General features: G+C 37.8%; 2 protein-coding genes across 4 annotated transcripts; one reads left to right on the top strand and one right to left on the bottom strand.

The window, feature by feature from the left end:
• LOC139126106 (zinc finger protein 511-like) lies at positions 1 to 7258 on the bottom strand. Of its 3 annotated transcripts, none has more exons than XM_070692157.1 (6): positions 7109 to 7258; positions 5934 to 6129; positions 4038 to 4239; positions 3223 to 3350; positions 805 to 933; positions 1 to 349 (listed from the first exon to the last, which is right to left on the bottom strand). In XM_070692157.1, exons 2-6 carry the CDS (start codon positions 6113 to 6115, stop codon positions 187 to 189), a joined length of 804 nt encoding a protein of 267 aa, XP_070548258.1. In that variant the 5' UTR covers positions 6116 to 6129; positions 7109 to 7258; the 3' UTR covers positions 1 to 186. The 3 variants fall into 3 exon arrangements, with proteins under 3 accessions (XP_070548258.1, XP_070548259.1, XP_070548260.1); XM_070692158.1 differs by having other exon boundaries at positions 5934 to 6135; positions 7109 to 7253; XM_070692159.1 differs by lacking the exon at positions 7109 to 7258 and adding an exon at positions 6299 to 6319.
• A 260-nt stretch (positions 7259 to 7518) lies between these two features.
• On the top strand, positions 7519 to 18651 carry LOC139126105 (uncharacterized). Its single transcript, XM_070692156.1, has 7 exons — positions 7519 to 7873; positions 12172 to 12342; positions 13765 to 14027; positions 14568 to 14729; positions 15589 to 15692; positions 16319 to 16441; positions 17053 to 18651. Exons 1-7 carry the CDS (start codon positions 7801 to 7803, stop codon positions 17132 to 17134), a joined length of 978 nt encoding a protein of 325 aa, XP_070548257.1. The 5' UTR covers positions 7519 to 7800; the 3' UTR covers positions 17135 to 18651.
• Positions 18652 to 19369: the final 718 nt, after the last annotated feature.

Raw genomic sequence — 19369 nt, 5'->3', positions numbered from 1 at the left:
TTTTTCTGGAACTAAACATTCAGTAAAAATTTTAATTCACATGCAAAAAATATCGAATAAATACACATCTTGAGGCCATCGCACATGACCACATGAAAAATGTAAATGATATGGTAGACAAGATCATATTAGTCACATAAATCATGCATATTTAAGTAACTGAAGAGTATATTTGCCTATCAAAGTTTAAATATCCATCTTATCTGTAGTTGTAGCATCTGCAATGGAGTCTTTGGTCTTTGCTGGTTTATTCTTCTTCCGTGACTGTTTCTTTGATTGTCCCTGATGTCTTGGTGATCTCTCAAAGCCCCTGGCAACTCCTCTGCCAAATGATATCGTCTTGGGAACTCTGAAATGAAGACAAGGGAATGTATTGCTATATCTATAATTTTTATAGAGAGAGTTTGCATCTTGCACTCTGGATTTCATTACAGTGATCTCAGACCACTTGATGATTCAAATATAATGAGATAATATTAATTAGTATGACAAATTAATGCACAATTACATCACTGTAAATGCATCAGACTCATTCCTTGCCACGTGGGGGCACTTTGCTGCACTGCACTGCCGTCCCAAAGTGATGTCACCAGTCCAGAGCTAGAGATGGACTGACTGGGAGATGACAGTGCTTACCTGTCCCTTTGGGACGGCAACGCATTCAAGAGAAGCGCCCCCACTGGGCAAGGAACGAATCAAATCGACAAAGTCACAAGTTATCCAAGCTAACAACTGAGGGATCTTCAAGAAATGTTCCGTGAAAATTGACATTTATTGAACCAGTGTACCTTGGTTGAAAATTACCTGTAAACTCTAGTTCCCGGTGTAACTTGTACTGTTTCCATGGTCTGTGATAGAGTGTCAATGTCTTTGTTACTGGTGTCCATGGCTTCACAGTCCTTTGCAGTAGAACTTCTTGTCCTGTGTACTTCACTGCAATAAATGGAACGAAAAAAACTCAGAATACAATTGATATAAGCACTGTCACTCACTCTGATGATTAACTAACCCAAGAAAAGTCACTGTAAATGTCTGAAGTATCCATGATTGGTAGAATTCCACATTATCAATGGTGCAGTTAGGTCAGTTAAACCCCCATTGCTGACTTAATCCAAAACTCTAACAACATATTTATATAATGATTGCAATTTCAAAAGAAGACAAAAGACAGAAAAAGCCTCATAATCTACTTAACACCTCAGTTAATCCCGCTCCCGGGCCTTTTGAGCCAGGCTTTAGGAAGCACTAACAATATATAAAAGCTTATCCTTTTACCTTAATGCTGATTGGTCACTTGCAAGTTTCACATTGGGGTCCAGGGCCACCTCTGGGCCTGGCCCAAGAAGCACAAGAAGTACACAATTCGAGGCAGATGAATACGCCACATTGATAAAGTCATTAGCATTATGTTTCAATACCAAAACAATGCTCATTAATATAATTTGCATAAATTAATACTAATCTGCCCCGTATCATGCACTAATAGCCCAAGATTGAAAAAGCCCAAGATAGCATATGGTATGCAATAGCATATAGTCTTGCCTCTAACGCACTAGGCAAACTATCAGCAGTGTTTCCTCTGGCTAATTTTTTCTGTTAGCCATACTGGCTAATTAGCATCAAAACTGATTAGCCACCATTTTGCAACCAAAATGTTTCAGTATGAGCGTGACCAATTGAGTTTTCCCCAGGGAAAAATCATAAAGTGGCTAATTTGCATAACAATACATGTAATTGTTATGGTAATGAGTTTTTAATGTTTTTAATGCTCTGGGAGAACACAGTGGTATATTTCAAAGAAAACAACATACACATTGTACACACACATATTTTTAACACAGTCATGTGAACAACGTTTTATTTCTCGTTCGTCAAGATACTGTATCAACACATAGTTGAACACTGTCCCCACACTGACAGATCAAGATACTTTCTTCTTCTTGGACAGATCTAGAGCCAGTGATTCACTTTCACAATCCATGATCTCTCTAAAAGCATTCAGCCTTCTCTGAAAGGTATACTTGATGATTCATGTTCATTTAGTTTACAAAGTACACCAGAACAAAATATTCTTCTGTCTTTCATATTTGACCAAACAGTGAAAGCTCTGTTTTGAAAGTCAAATTGCTCTACCGTATATCAGGGCCTACAATTGCAATCCTCATTAATCTGTCGACATTTTTTGCTTGGGGGCTTTACAGTTTACTCGCCAGTCTGTGCCCTGCAGTGCGTTCATGTTTGGTGAAGTTGTCTTTTTAAAAACTTCATATGACCCACCAGATGTCAAAATATTGTTCTGCCCTGCTGATTGGCACACTTTACAGAAAAACATTTGTTTGTCTTTCTCAAAAATCAACCAAGGGAATTCGACAAACCATTCCTCCTGTAATTTACGTTCTTCTCAACACTGCCCTTGGTCACGTTTTCTAGTGTTTCTTGCCGCTCTCACTTGTACAGGCAGTGGAGCTCGCCAGTGACTGAGAGTTTACCGGTAGCAATTCAGGGTCTCTGGCTATCGGGTTGCATTCAGCTGGCCCTATTGAAGTTTGATCAGTGTCGGCTGCTTTTCTATCCGTAAGAGTTCATTATGTAAGCGAGCCGTCAATGCACCATGCGTGCTATTCAAATCAATCATGGCCGGTCATTAAAAACGTTTTAGCTACGTTCAGCTTAAACCCCCTAGACTATTGTTTAAAAGTCAACAGAGCGTGCGCAATGCCACCCATTTTTAAACCCCTTAGGCCAAGAGGGAAAACAGTGGCAATGACTCTACACTTCCGCATTAGGAATTTGGATTCGCCAGGCTGGCGAACTGGCCTTCAAAAAAATTCGCCAAATGGACATTCCATTCGCCAATTGCCTAATTGGCGAACGGCAGCGGAAACACTGTAGTAGGGCATCAACTGGGCCACGGCCGACATACATGTAAACTGTTCACACACATTTTGATGTCGTAAATTTGTGTCAACTGTGACGTCGTACATGCCCCTCAGACTTGAAAGAAATTAGGCTGGCCCAGGGCTGCCATAGTACATTCACATCGTTTGTTACTAACCTGGGTAAAATCAGAAGTGACCAAAACTCTGTAGTGTGAACAAATTAAATGATACTCAAATTTATATGGCGGGCATAGCAACCTGTACAAAAAAATATAAATTACCGTACAACATTTTTGAATATCAGAGATATTCAAAACTACATTCTTATTCATTTTGAACTTACCTCTTGGACTTTCTAACTGGTTTATCAAATCTAAAATTTGAAGGATATTTATGATGCTTCACGAGGTGCTGTTTTCTCTTGGCTGCCGTGGGAAACCTTTCATTGCATGCCTGTATCAAACATCGGTACTGCAAAACAAGGAACAATGTGGTTAAGTATTTCTTCAAATCTATACATAACAATATACTGTACCTAATGCAATCTCACTGTATTTTCAATTCTGCTTGTTTATAACATATAACAGAGCATGGCATTCATCCAAAGCATCTTTTGCACTTTTATATTCAGCCCCGATCTGCAATTGGTTGGCCACTCCTTGAGGCTACAGTGACTGTAACTTTTGAATATTTTAAGTATTTTTGTTAAATGCATCACCCACAGTTTCATGGTTGACTTTCTGTAGTACTATGAAATACCGGGTATTTGGTTTGCAAATGCATTGTGTAAGTTTGTGACATGCATTGTTATTGTTGACATTAGTCGTTTTCTAGTCTGAGTATTTCCACTGACAATGCAGGACACATATATTCAGTCAATATTGATAGGCTGAGGTTACTGTATTTCAGAATGCTGCCACAGGAAAAAGACCACAAGAATGTTTCTGACCCAAGCAACAATTTCTGAAAAAATGCTGTCAAAAGCTCGAGTTGGTTTTCAAGCAAATATCATGATCTCAAGCAATAACTGATCTTTGACCGTTTTGTCCCATTTCCCTGTATGCAGGTCAGAAATTCACCACAGAAAACACTATGTCTATCATAATACATCAACAAAATCATTAATTTGTGTATGAAAAATTGATGGGGAAGTCTCACCATATTTTTTGTCTGTGCTAGTATCTGAAACATTGTATCATGCCACTCCAAGATGTGTATGTCCAACAGATGATCCGATGGGAAGAAACGTTTACAATGGCTGCACACATGACGATGTTTTGAGTTGTAATGCATCTCATAGGCTGACACGCTAGTGAAGAACTCTTTGCAACCAGCTTCATGGCACTTGAATTCAGGTACACTGGTGGTAGAAAAGAAATGAACGTGTGTGAAAATGACAAACAAACTGCATGAAATTGATTAGTTTTACAGATATTGCCGATGACATTCCATATACAGCAAATTGTCTCAATCGATTCCAAGATTTAAGATTAGTATAAGTGTGAAGTTGATATGGAAATATATAAATTACGTGTGTACCAAATCAAGTATGTCACTTACAAGTCTGTTCCTTGTATGGCTTCTGTATGGCTTCTGTTAGTCACACATTTCAAACTAAATCATTATATTAGATCACAATGTTACATATGAATACACAGTCCTGAGCAGAGTAATATTCTGCATAAATTAACAGTCAGGGGTATGCAAATAATTTTCAGAACAACTAGCCCACCAGCTTGTAACAACAAAAATCACTAGCCCCCAGCCTGATGCAGTTTCAGTTAGCCAAATATTCAATGGAAGGCATATAGTGGAAGGTTGTGGTACAGGTTTACCATATACAGCAATGACATGTATTACTGCGTCAATGCTTTCTATGGCAAAGTTGTAAATTTTTGCAGTGATGGTGATGGAAATGGTGCAGGGGTGACAGTTGAAAAGTTGACCACTGTGTCTTGCCCTACAGTATCTATGGTCTTAGTTTGAAAACCCTCTTGCATGATCCTATCAACAACTAGGTGTTAAGTACTGAGGTGTTCATATTCACTTTAATTAGACATTACAATAAGGCATGCATTACCCTAGTAAAGCTACCAAACAAGGGTGAACTCAAACACCTTTGATACAGAAGGTTACTAAGTCTGTTTCACTTCCTGTATCTTAAAATGTTTAAAAGGCTAAATGGTATTGAAATCATGATGGTTTGTGCATGGAGCTACTTGGTAGCTCCGTGGTTTGTGCATAGATCACTGATGAAAGTTTTTCTCAGGGGTCTACATGGTTTGTGTAATGAGCTGCGAAGGATGTGGTCCACCCTGACTCTGTCTGTATATTCCGCATAGTGAGCTCTATCATTTTTTCAGTGACTGAATGCATGGCTAGGAATCAAAGCAATGGAGATGGTTTTCATCAATGTTCATCATTACAGTTTGCTGATTGAACTAAAAGTTTAAAACTGTCATATTCGGTGTCATTAAAACAAATTCTGTGTGTTTGCACAGGAGGCTTGGTTCAATTAATATCAACATTCAAAACTAATAGCAATATTTTCCTGTCACTTATTCCTTTATACAACCTTTCAAGCTTCATATTGAAATGCTGTGCAAGTCACAAGCTACAAGTCAGCATTGTATATGCTTGAGTAATTTTTGTCTAGGATGCTAACTTGCTTGATAACAACTTATTCAATACACTTAGGATATTGATCATGATTTCCTACACATCAATGTTATCAAAAAATTGGAAAAAAACTAATGGGGCTAATTAACATGACAAATGTGCAAAATTTGCATATTTTTTGCAGTGAAAATGTATTCTCTTGTGTTATATTAACATAAAATGGGTAGCTCAACTAATACAGGGTTGGTCTATCCCTCAAAATTCTCTGATGGATAACCCTGTAAATTCTAGAGACTAATATTGACACTGCAGAGTAACGTTTTTCAAAATTACTACTTTTACTCCATAGACACAGATAGAAATTTAAAAAACACATTTTTCTAGCTCATATTTTTTTCAAATGACAGAGAGTGAAATAAAATCATGGTAGCCTACCGATCATGCATGTTCTCATCTTCATCCTCATCCAATGGAATCTGCTTGAGTAAGATACAGCAAGCCACATCACCATCTTCAAAGAATGCATTGTCAGGCTGTAGTCTCCTTCTAACGTGTTTAAAACTCCATGTTGGCACTGGTCTGTGCGCAGAGTCTGTTTGAGTAATGTCAGTCTCCATTCTCAGTCCTCTTTCTGTTGCTTTTGAGATCAAATCATGCAAAGAGGAGGGAGTTTGTTTTGATTCACTTTGCCATCATTTGGTAAATTCTTCAACAAACAATATATTAAAGCTATCCATTGATTCAATGGATAAACTTTCATGAAGATCTAATAGACTGTAAATAGCCTCAAGACTACTCACCAGATCCACACTAGTCTACGACCTCCACTCCTGTCTTTCTGCCTTTGTCCATACTCTGAAGGTCAAAAGATGGTGTCAGGTCCGAGACTAGATTTAGACAGGATCTGTAGCAGTAGCACTTGTCAGTGCTTGTTATTAGCCAATTGACATCTAATTGTGACAGGCTGGTTAGTCAACATAAATTAGGCCCCTTCAGAAAACAATTCGATACACTACCAGTGAGTGCATAGACTCCCTATATAGGACATGAACTGACAATCAGTGACTACAAAGAAATTTTATTAGAATTTCTTGTAACCATGGAGCTAAAAAGGAAGGATGTAACCCAGCTCAGCGTACAATGATGTGTGTTCCCGGCGTTATAAGGCTGCAGTGGGAGGGCGTATAAAGCCGGGAACACACAGCATGTAGAGCTACTTGTAACCTATCGTTTATACTCATGTCTTCACTTACTATTTAGAGCCCCCTAAGAAAACCTTTGTCGTTCACACCCAAAGGTGTGACCTCTAACCTTCAGTCGTATACGCGTACGGTCTGAACCCCTAGACTTCTGCCTCAGTCAGGTACTACCTCCATGATTACAGTGAAATAACTCAAGATTTTGCCTGGGGCTGTAGTTGTGGGTTTTGTTGCCCGAGCCACAACCGCAGGGAAATTCTTGAGCTACTGTCAGTACAGCAGTACATAACTTCGGAGTCTGTACACTGTGAGCTGTACTGTGTGAGCGGTGAACAACTAACCGCCAGGACAGTTAACCATGTCTTGAACGAAACCAGTGAACCAGTTGGCGGAATTCCTGATTCTGCTTACCTTAGGAGACTTTGCGATAACCCTTAGGTAGCTTACAAATTACATTAACATCGACAGAATTGCATGGATGCGCGAAATGTAGCATGAAAACACAACTCCGCATCAAGCTACGGCCATTTTTGAAATCGGTGACCTCTTGCGAAACCCTTAGCCAATCAGAGGAAGCCATAGATAGATAGCGCCTGAGAAAAAATATCGTAAAAATGTCACTTTTTGGTGAATCTTCGAAAAATTTTGGAATCATTTGAAATAAAATGTTCTTTTAATATCATCTGCTCATTAAAACACAATAGAAAACTCAAAATCTTTAAATAAAGTATTTTAAAACTTTGACCTCATCGAATATGCAAATAAGATCATCTACCTTTTCCACCAATCACAGACGATAAACAGTCTTCTCGCGCCAAGCTCAATTTGTATTTGGCGCTGAGATCGACCATTCAGTACACATTTCTATTGTTGACCACTGCAGTGGTAGCTTGTACCAGACCGACCGAAGATAAAAAGTTCACTGCGAGGAAAAATTCCCCAGCAGCTAAAGTTTTAAGATCTCAAACTTACCTTCAGCTACACCCTAGGACCATTTCGAGTCGTTTTCAGTAGGATCGACATACACAGGTAGCAGTATCTACCTGATATTTCTCCCTGACACCTCAGGCTTGAAGTCCGACTCCCAGTCCGATCCCAAAAATATGGCGCGCCAAGTGTTGGGTGACATAAGTATGTCACTGTCAAGACCAGCTTTGTCGCAGTCAGTGATGACAAGTAAGTACAGTGTTATTGGTTTTATTGGATAAAATTTTACACTTGAAGTACGAGTCAGGTTTTTCGACTTGTTCGCATTAAAATTCCATGTTGATGTTGAAATTTATACCTTGCCGCGTCGGTCGTCAAGACTTACCTTAGTTCATGGGTACATGGGTGGTTTGTTTTTAGTTAGCACAATTTCAACTAGTCAAATAATGTAACTTTTTTGTTGAAATATACCCATTCCGCATTTCGTTTTTAGGGATAGATGTGAAATTGGTGATTTTCCTTTTTTCTAGAAATGAGCCCTTCTCTTTGCAGGAAGCATGGATGTAAAAAATAGAGGGAAGTGACTCAGCTCTCAGAGAACATTTGCATTTCGCGCGAAATTGCATCCTATTGATTTTCCTCGCAATTACATGGAACTGAAGGGGTGAATTGAAATGTGTGAAAAGGTTTTCGTGATCAAAGTAAACTGTCCTCGATTCACAGGGTGATATTTAGAGAGATGCTGTCTGTCCATGGATGTAAAAAAGAAAAATCCATGGCCTTTCCAAGCTTGATTGCTAGTGGGTTTTTTTTGTGTTGATAGTCGCGACTGGTCGAGCGAGGAAGATAGCCATCTTGAGATTCACCACCGTCTGTACCACTGCCACTTGTGGTTTCCCAATGTCTCAGCATGGATGTATATTTTTACCTCCATGGTCTCAGTCGTTGGAGTTTTTCTGCTTCCTGGTTTAGGTGATAACCATGTCGGATGGGAAATATTCAAGTGAATCAATCAAGGCATTCTTGATTATGTATTGAATTAGCCAAGAAACTATGGCCGGTCAATGGCTTATCAATTCAAAGACAAACATTTCAATGGTTATCAAGCCATGGTACACTAACAGTCAGCAATCAGACAAGTCCAGAGGTGTGAAAACAGGACCCCTGATGAACTTGTCACCATGATTAATTAACAAGACATTTGTAGACAATTGAAGTAGCTACCTCTATATTGTGCAATTGTGTCATGGAGGTACTAGTAGTCCCTAACTCCACTGACCTGTCAGCAATTAAAGCCATTGCCTTATATTTTCAGCCCTCACAGAATTTCAAGCATGCTGTTTTTGGTTCAATCATGGTAGTAGGAAGTCCCTCACTTACGCCATGGGTAAATGAATTATTAAAACAAGGCAATGTTAGTGAAACATTTTCTACAAAAAATATTCATGCTCTTTGTGCTATTTTTCATTTTGGCTAGTCACTATAAAGTGTATATGCTAAAACGAGTGAAAATACATATGGTTTTGGCTCAATGATGCTTTTTACTGACTTGGCAGCTGGGGAAGTGATACTGTCTAGCTGGTGACAGGGTAGAGAAGGGTTGGTCTTGAACTTCATCATATAAGGGTCTTTTTTTTCTGTGGGGAGGACTGGAAAAAATAAAAGTGTAATATGATAGTGTAAAAGCCAACACATCTACATCAGATTTTAATCAGATTGATGTTGCACTCCAACAAAAACTAATGAAGATAAAAATGGGAGTCTGGGAGTAGTAGTAGGGTTGAGAGTAATCATTATTACTACTATATAGTAAAAAGAATTCAGGTTGACCTATTTACGCCCGGATCTTTTTTTCACCCCGGTCTTCAAGCACAGATCGTAAAGAGAACCTGTTTTGTAGCCACACGTTCTCTTCTCATTCAGGAACACGGTGGTACAGAAATATGTTGATAAAAATTCATTATTTTGATAAAAAATGCGATTTTTCAAAATCTCTCGCAAAATCCCGTGTACTCTCGCTTACCTAACAATTGACGGTGCCCCGCGCGAGAAATTATAATAAAGGCAAATATAAACAAACACAATCGCATTTAATGAGGTACATTTTGGAATGTTTCTTTCGGATTATTCTGACATTCACCTGGTTCAATTTGTTGTTTAAATTATCTCCGTGTTTGCGATTAATAATTATAATATCCCGTCTCCGGTGGGGGGCTCGCGACCGACTTTTTGTTTATAAGTGCGCCCGACCGCTATATACGTGACCCCCGTCGCTTACCCCTATGTTCTAACGGAACAAATTAAGCACAAACGAAAACCGCTAATTTCAAGTATCTTTATGCGTATAATGTCCCGAAACATGTTAATTTACTCCAGCCATACCTTTGTTTACTCGTCCCGTCTTTAAAATTGTGAATGGTTTAATTTAATGTGAATTAGCTGCATCAAACGAACACTCCGGACAAGCCGCGAAGTCGCACCCCCCGACGATGTTTCGCCTGTGCAGACAAACATGAACCTGTGACCGAAACGGTATACGCTCGTAAAAGAGGCGTAGATTTAGATCAATAGATAGGAATATGATAGGAGCCATGAACTTTTAAAAATTATAACCTTTAAACAACATGAACTATTCAATTAAACTTCCAATTTTTAAACGATATTTCGATTTCGCGCGCGTCGCCCAGTCGCAGTCGGTCGCCCAGGCCAGACGTACAATGAGGTCAACGAACTCCTATGTATTTTGCAAGCCGATGAAAGGCGCGCCGTATATCTCCTGGCCTGGTAAAACGTATATTTATGTGCATATCGCGCAAAGTGAGGAGTTTGTGAAAGGATGTTTGGATAATAATGTCAGAAAGATAAAGTTTTACAATGAGTAGGGATGTAGTGTATTTCTTTTCAAGTATTGCTGTCAAATTGCCGTGATTAAACACATCCAGTCCGGCCGGGGCTGACACCGGGATGAAGTGGCGAAGGTCGATCATTACACGAAAGGACGTGAAAATGTTCCGATGCGACGTAGTCCGTCCCTTGGTTTATTCTCAGTGCATGGAGCATAAGCTTATTATTTACGCGATTGGAAATGTGTGATTTTCAAAATATCCGCAAAAAAGTAATGCGAGATAGTAGTAAGAAAGCTTTACATGGTATGATCTATCAACGCCAACACCGGTCTCTGGGTAAATATTGTCGAGGCCGGGTGTTCGTACTCAAACATCCCCGGGCTCCCGCTTTGTTCAAAGTTGCGACTTGGCATCAATGAATGACTTTCCTTCAGGATGTCTATAAAATAAGTCCAAACTATCATTGGATGATATTTTAAAAGTAAAGCCCTCCCATATCCCTCGGGTTGATTGTCTTCTCTAAAACTTGCGCCATGATTGGCCCTTTCCGAATTTTGTGTCAATTTTATACCACGTGGGGGGAAGTTCATCAACAACAAGGTCTGTGAGTGGTTCACAAATTGCAACTTTCGTCTCACAAGATTGTCAATCAAACAGTGTGGCGTCCCATAACGTTTTGTCGCCGCACTCCAGGGTGAAAAAGAATCACTTTGCGAGCAGACAACGAATATCTAATGCCGCACATCGAGTCAGAAAATCCTATCGAAAGTACTGAATCGTTTTTTTTACTCACCAATCCGAATTTATTCTACCTTCTTTTCTACACTGAACTAATTTTAATCAACTAACCACATTAGCCTACAGCGAAGTTATATTTTGGTTTTATCATACATTTTACACTTTACCAAGTAGGCCTATCTGTGATGACAACATGCAGAAAAAAAATGAATATTCAATCTGCAGCATCAATGACTGATTGCCAATCTGAGACTCAAACTCTAACAAAAATAGTTCATGGTCATGACCTTTATCCAACCCAAGAGACGTACGAGGCACACTCAGCATGCTCAGTAATAACTGGCAACAATTTCAAAAAAGTGATTTGGAGACGAATATGTGCTTGAAGACGTAGGTATTTAGTGAATATCACTTGGAATTTTGTGTCCTAATTGACCACATGCAAAGTAGAATTAATGATATTAAGCTGAAGTTCAGATCCCGAGGAAAATTTATAACCTAGTAGACAGAGCCGGACTCATTGAACAATCTTCAAAAATTAGCACAATCAAATGGAATACAAAAGAAATTCAAAGAAAAAATTGAGTATGATGATACTTAACACTAGGACGTAATCTAAATTCGATATTGAATTACTAACTATTCCAAGGCAAAGCACTTCAGCAATTTTGGATCTGACGCTTCGCTTCTCAATCGTTTGGTAGCGCAGAAGCTCTTACGCAACAATCGGCAACTATTTCACTCACCAGGGTTTTGCGAAGCATCTTGTTTGGACAAAAAAAAAAATGATGTTCTGGAAGATGCCCATCGCAACAGTGTGATCATGTGTCTGTGAAACGTCATTAATGGTTGGAATTTTTTTTTTTGATTACAGATGTAAGCTACCCACAGTGTTTTCTATATACACTGTGTATGCATTACAGGTTAAAGTTTGATTTTCTTCTTTTCTCCATTCTTTATCAGTTCCAGACTCTTTCCTGACTCCATCTCCAGTTCATCTGCCAAGTGTCCACACTTCTACTGTACTCCAGAATTCACTACTGGACTATGAAAACTTGAAGAGGAGGTTAAACTTGACGGAAGCCCAGTACCAACTTCACAAGAATAACATTTTACAAGAAGATTCTGATGAAGGTGTGTTGATAAGTTTTGTGCCACATCTATGATCACTTTCTTTGGCTTCATATTTACAATTTGCCCAGTAAAGTGATGATTTATCCTTCAGCTGACACTGCTGTGAAATGCTGCTAAAAATTTGGTACAGTCACTGTGATAAAAATGGGATCCTCTGGCCTGACTTCATTAGCTTGCAGTTTTTCTGTCCATTCTAGCACTTTTTCATCTTACTGACCTGTGTGCCCTCAAACGAGAGATTTCAGGAAACTTTTTGAGTCTATGGAAAAATTTGTGAAATTTTCTTGAGTCACAATCCTATTCAACTGAAAATAGTCTTGAGTCACAGAGAATGAGTCATGGCACGCCAAATAGGCTTAGAGGGTGCACTGCTACTGACCCAGCAAACTAGTGAATTTAGGAAAATCACTGCGAAGAAAATAAACCTGCATCATGTACTTTCTGGTTTAATGCGTTGTTATTTCTAGATTGTAATCCATGGCATATCAGAAATACTTCCATTATATACAACACTTTCTGGTGATAGTTTATTATTAGTTTGATCCATAGTATAACTTGTACAGAATTTACCACTGTGTTGAATGTGGAGTCAGTGGATTCTGATAGTTGGCTAGAACTCTTTTAGAGCGACTCGCCCCGAGGCTAGTGAACCTGAAAAGAATTTGCCACAGCCCTTGAACTTGGGACAGTGACACTGGTCCTCTGGAATAACATTGCGTTACAGTAGCATGTTACACAAACTGAAACCCTTTAATAAACAGTCCCTTTTTCATGCAAATATAGCATCTTAAAAAAATCCATAGTTATTGATTATTCATTGACAAGATCAGGGAGGGGGAGTTCACGGTCCCTTCTAATTATGAGGATAGTAAACATAGAACAATGCAACATGCTTTTGTAGGGTGTACTCAAGTATAATTTAAGAACTTGTGACAAAATAAAACAGTGTTTTTGTAAAGTTTCTGGAAAAGCTGGTAAATGATTCTGACACCCAAGCATCATTTCTGCTGTCCCCTAATCTGATTGCAATGATATATCAAGGGGGACCCTTGTAGCATGACTTTGAAACCCCCGGTAACATTTGCTTTTTGGTGTTTGCTAAGATTAGGTCATCAGACAGAGCATCTATCCTGCAGCCTTATACAAAGTCATTCACAAAAGCCATGATTGTGAATGACTATAACAGTGCATATAGGTGCTATGTTGACAAGCTAATATCTTTCAGCAAGAGATAGTAATTACTAAACAGAAATTAAAAATATCATAAAAAGACTAGTTACTTTCCCTTTGAATTCAAAAGATAAATAGAAATTGCTGTTATGTATTGCATCCGAGCACCAGGCAGTGTTTGACCATTTTTGCATTCTTCCAATGACAATTGTTTTCCATTTTACCAATCTCATTTTGCTTTTTCTTGTACAGATGAAGATGATGATGTTCTTGGGTCGTTTGAAACACCTCCAAAGACACCAAAACCACAACAGAGGAAGAGTCGGGCTGCAAGCACAGTAACCACAGATGATGCGTCGGGAAGTCAGCAAACGGAAACACCGAAAGTGAAACGTCAGAGAGTACAGAGAAAACAGAAGGAGGTGGCACTATCTACACAACTTGGTGGTCTTACAAGGCAACAATTGGTTGATATGATGGTCAGTCTGAAAGATTCTCATCCAGAGTTAGAACAGGTGTGTAGTCTGACAGTATTTGATTTCTAGCCTTCTGGTGTTTAACTTGGTGTAACTGGTGATGGTGTGTAGCTGAGTTGTGAAAAGTTAGAGGGTTTGTTTGTTTTTTGTTTCAGACATTGCACTCAACGGTAGTGGTTTTAAAGTTTTAGAATTATCATAAAGTCCCAACATTGTGGCTTTATTGACATGGTACTGTCTCCCTAATCAACCATTGTATTAACATCTTAGTAGTTATGTATGCAGCATTTGAACAAAGGCTTCACATTACACAGACAATCATGAGCAGTGATACACCTTGCAATGTCTTGGTAGTTTACCTATGCTTGAAAGCATTTACCCAAAGCATGTAATGGAAGGCATAATAGTTTTTGCAATTAATTTTGCGGGCCTTTCATACTTTCTTAATCATACTTTGGACGTTTGTTTTTCTATTGACTTTTAAAATTTATTGAAACGACTGAATATAAGCAAAGTCACAACAGAAAGGCTGCCCGTACATAAATATATAGTAATGTTTTATTTTTCTTGAAATTTCAGGAAATTCGTGAGTTGATGCCAGCACCAGACCTGACATCCATGGAACAGCGTTTAGATAGCCTTCAACATAATATCTACAAAGCATTTCCATACACACGCTGGGGTTCATCCAGAGATGCATTCTGCTATAGACGAGTGAAAGTACATCTTACAGCCTTCAAGGTAATTTGTAGTTTCGATGAAATATTCACTTTAGTGCTGTTCCCCTTCAAAGTTACCTAAGTCTCCCTAATATGTCTGTATATTAATTCTAATTGAGCTATAATGTGCAGCATCTTGAAGCCAACAGGTTGTCTGAAACTCACATTTCTTAATGAATTATTTCCAAACAGCCAAGCTAGTGAAGAATAGCTCTGGTTTCAGACTCCTTAAGTTGCTATAAATAATGACGATTTACCAATCAGAGATGTGCTCTGAGCTGCTTGCACATTGCCAATCCTGATTCTGTTGATACTGCGGTGCTCAAAGCTTGTCTATCAGTGTTACATGCACAAATTAACTGAATTTGTGCAAGTTGTTTATATATCAGTTGATATTTATGGAATAAATTAACCCTTTGAATGCCAACATCATTTTGTCTCCTTTATACAAAATAACCCACCAATTTTTTTCAGATTCAGACAAATTTTAATCAGAAAGCAGACCATGATAAGTGATTTCAGTGTAGTCCAAAATTATCAAAAAATTCATAAAAATTGGTAAAATGTTACACTAAAATTATGGAGGGAAAAATTACAGCACTCAGAAGGGTTAACCCCTCTTCATGCCAAGAAGCACTTTTCAGGACTGGTCAGTCTGAACAGATGTAATGTTTTTCTGGTCAAGTACTGGTAGTTGGCTGTCTTACCTAATTCTAAGGCATGATGATATTAAGAAAACCTGCTAGTCTTTACCATTCGGTATACACAATTTGAAAACATTGATTATTTGATGTAGCCTTTGTTGTAGGTGGCGACAAGGTATATAATTGCCAGAACCTAACGTTAGCACTGATCAAATACATTGTGTTTTTCTTTTACAGAAAGAATGTGTTGATCAAGGCAAGACCCTCATGAAGTCAGAATTCTGGGAAACAGTGATAGATTATGCATTGATGGCATGGAAATTTGTGGAGAAGTTACCTGAGTAAGTTCATTTCAACAGTTTTTGTCACTCAAAGTCTTTTCACCCAAACCCATTTTCCATTATAGAAATCCAGTTTTGTTAATACAACACTTTGGGTTGTTATAAATCGATAAAAAACCAAAAGATTGACTTTATAGAATTCTTTAATCACCACACAACCTTAGCACTTTTTAAAAATATATATAGTTGAATGTGTTGCTTTGGTAATCCACATTTTCTACAGTCCCACAGAAAAAAGTCTTGTAAGCATTGGAGACTTGTTGAAGGCAATACTGAAATTCTTATCATCTGTTTCTTTTTTTTCTAATGGGTTCAGACTCATCAAAATAACTCAACCACATTAACCATTTGATTGCCAAAGTCAATTTTTGACTCCTGTATAAAATATAACCTAGCAAACTTTTTTTCAGATCCAGACAGTTCTTCTATTCAGATTTTTTCCTAAAACTTTGATCAAAAGCCTATGAAAGGTGATGTCAATCATTGTGGTCCAAAGTTATCATAAAATTACAGAAAAATTTATGACAATTGGTAGAATAATGCACTAAAATTTTGGTTGTAAAATTTACAGGACTCAAATGTTAATTGAAGCATATTTAATTGTTTTTCTCTCTTTTGTCACACAGTTGGGACAATCCAGCTCACAATGGACTGAAGGATCAGTGTTTCAAATCATTAGCAACTCAGTGTAAGCAAGCTCTGAAGAAGAGTCGTTTTGAGAAGGAAAAATATCACCAAATCAAATCAAGGTAGGTTTCCACGGATGTTTGCCAAGCCCTTACACATAAACCTCATTGTACGGTCAAACCTGTGTATTGTAGTCACACAGGTGACCTTGAAAAAGTGACCCCTCTTTTGTGGATGCATTTGTATAGAGGGTCAGTGTGGTGGTGTTTTGAGTGGTGAATTCAGGAATCAGTGACTGCAGTGATATAATTCCATGTCATTTATCTGTTGAAAAACATGATAAATAGATTTAATTTTTCGGAAACTGTTGCTAATGCAGATGTAAAGTCTGTCGATTTAGTCTTATTCTTACTCTCAGTGTGAGCATTGTTTGACAGAGATCATTCAGAGTTAGACATCTATACACATACAGACTTTGTGTCACATTGCAGCAATTACATGTGGCAACTGACCACATATGGGAGGTGGTGGTTCTGTAGAACATGTACAATGTTACAGGGCTGCCCCAAGGTGACCACTTTTGTTAACTGTAATCCAGCACAGATCAGAGGATTATGACAATCCGTGCTTTATAGAATTTTTCAACCTTATGGGGAGACAAATAATACGAGTGAAAGTGTTTCACAAAAGGAATTTTCTCATTGAATTATTTTCCTTTTTTTGATCAAACCAGACTGGAGACAGCAGTGATGGTGAATTATGTGATGGAATCCTGTGTGGAGGAAGTGGACAAGATACTCAGTAAACTGCCATAAGTTGAATTAAATATACCACACAAGTGCTTCAAGCCGTGTGAAACTACTGCCAAGACCTGCACCACGGCTGGCCACTTTCCAATCATCTCAGGAACTCAGACTCAGTAGCTGAACTCGACTAGTTTTGTGAATGTCAAGTTTAAGAAGACATTTCAACGTGTTGAGTAACTTGGTGCTATATATGTGGACATAGTTGAGATGTGATAGGTTCACAAGATCAATATTTTTAAAGTTTTTAATATCAAGGAGATAAACTCAGGTTGAGAGGTGTTGAATACCGGAGAGGGGCCATCTAGATTGTACTCTGGACTCTAAATTGTCGGCATGAGAATTTTGCGATATTTCCAGTACATTAAAGAAATATTCTTTAAATTACCAATTTACATCAAAATTGTTTGTTACTTTGAAAGTTTTTGAAATTTTAATTTTTTTGTAGGGCTTTCTTTTAGCATAAGCAGCAAAATGCCACTGCCTTTTAGTTTTAGATCTGAGCTTTAGCAAATTTTCTTGTATAATAATATATTCATAAGCAATGCATGAAATTTTTGTTTTTCAAATGTAATGTGCCAAACTTGCATCCTATGAAATGTTTAACACTAAATTAACAAACCGAATTATCATTGCATGTTGTCTTTCAAAACATTAGCAAAGCAATAGCTATAAACAAGGGGTATGTACTTACCGACTGAGAAATGTTGCTTGCGCCATACCAGGATAATTTCATTTTTTCATTGTCAATGATGAGTACATGTACTATACAGAAGCCTGTCTACAGACCTTTTCATTGATGTATTTTGTATCATATTGGGATTATTTACTCACTCTCAGTGTGATCATGGTTATCTAAGTTAATGACTGGACCTCTGCTTGATAGCATAGAATCAAATCAACATGTCATGTCGACCTGTACATGCTCACTGTCAGTATAGGTCTGTATTGGTAAACATTCAAAGAATCTTACCCTTATGATTCGCAATAACAATGTATCCCTTGAGTTACAGGCTTTAAAAAGTCATTTTCATGGCCTGACATCATATTGCTATAAATGAACTCTCAAGAATAACAGCTTATGCCAATTGCATATACTGTTACCTGTAATTTTACATGCAATTATACAAGGATATATTTGCAACGTTTTCCCCGCAATGCAGGGCACTCCAGAAAATTATATAGTCTGAATAATTTTTTCTCAGAAAATCTTTGTTTACTACAAATCCTTCAATCATTGGTGCTTTTACAATGAATTGAAATATACGAAATTTCCAGTACTTGCTTTTGAGCTGGAATATTCCACTAATGGAAATTTTCTAAGATTTTTTATCTTTGATCCCGTTATTTAGTCATTTCCTAACATAGGTACAAGCCATGAATTACACATTTTATTTTTTCTCATTAAATTTTACAAATTTTCCATTTGGTGAAATCACCATGAATGTATTACCTGTTTTATTTTTCTAATAAAATTGTGCCACAGTTGAAGATTTATTATGAAATAAATAATCACTTTTAAAAATCAAGTTCACTGTCTTTGCTGTTGAAGCTGTTGTAGTTTCATGATTTGTAAGTCTTGATTGATGGCTCACTTAATGCTGGAAAAGAAAGCACTGTTGAAACAGTAAAAACAAATTACCTAGTTTCGACAAGCAACACAATTCCTCAAGTTAATTGTGTCTCTATCAGTACCCACACTGTAGAATGATAATTATACTGATATGAGGAGGCATTTGGCCAAACAAACAAAATATATTTTCCTGGAACTAGACCTACTGTATTTACGCAATCTTGACTCTTAACATTTTTAACATATTAAAAAATTATGCTTGGTTTTGCTTGGCTCTTTTTATGTCACTTTCCATGAAGTTGTAATCTACCCCATTTCCTGAAGGCATCATTAAGGAAAACATCTCTCTTTGTGAGACAACTGAAATTATTTTCTGTCACTCACATTCACTTTTGGTAAATGATGTAAAAACACCAAAAACTTGCCTTTAAAGCCCAAATAGCTGCCAATTTTATGCACTATTTTCATGATTTTATTTCAAACCAAGGTTGGTTCGTGTAAATGTGCTAACTGAAGGACATGTATAGAAGTCTCACTGCTAACCAATTTGGACCATGCCTACACATTTCAACAGGCTCAATAAATGGGTGCCGCACTCATGAAATGGGAGCCCCCATGGAAAAATACAGAAACAGTATTTCCTGCATATACACATCATGATCATACTAGAAACA

Source organism: Ptychodera flava (genome assembly GCF_041260155.1).
Source record: "Ptychodera flava strain L36383 chromosome 3 unlocalized genomic scaffold, AS_Pfla_20210202 Scaffold_26__1_contigs__length_13983176_pilon, whole genome shotgun sequence".
Taxonomy (NCBI): Eukaryota; Metazoa; Hemichordata; class Enteropneusta; family Ptychoderidae; genus Ptychodera; species Ptychodera flava.
The sequence above is the reverse complement of the archived record's forward strand: the minus strand, read 5'-3'. Positions and strand labels throughout refer to the sequence as shown.

Coding starts and splice junctions, on each gene's coding strand:
- LOC139126106 (XM_070692157.1), bottom strand. CDS start 6,115: ATGGAGACTGACATTACTCAAACAGACTCTGCGCACAGACCAGTGCCA. Junction 3,351..4,037: donor TAGCACAGACAAAAAATATG/GTGAGACTTCCC, acceptor CTTGTTTTGCAG/TACCGATGTTTGATACAGGC. Junction 934..3,222: donor CCAGTTAGAAAGTCCAAGAG/GTAAGTTCAAAA, acceptor CATTTATTGCAG/TGAAGTACACAGGACAAGAA.
- LOC139126105 (XM_070692156.1), top strand. CDS start 7,801: ATGGCGCGCCAAGTGTTGGGTGACATAAGTATGTCACTGTCAAGACCA. Junction 12,343..13,764: donor ACAAGAAGATTCTGATGAAG/GTGTGTTGATAA, acceptor TTTCTTGTACAG/ATGAAGATGATGATGTTCTT. Junction 14,028..14,567: donor CTCATCCAGAGTTAGAACAG/GTGTGTAGTCTG, acceptor TTGAAATTTCAG/GAAATTCGTGAGTTGATGCC.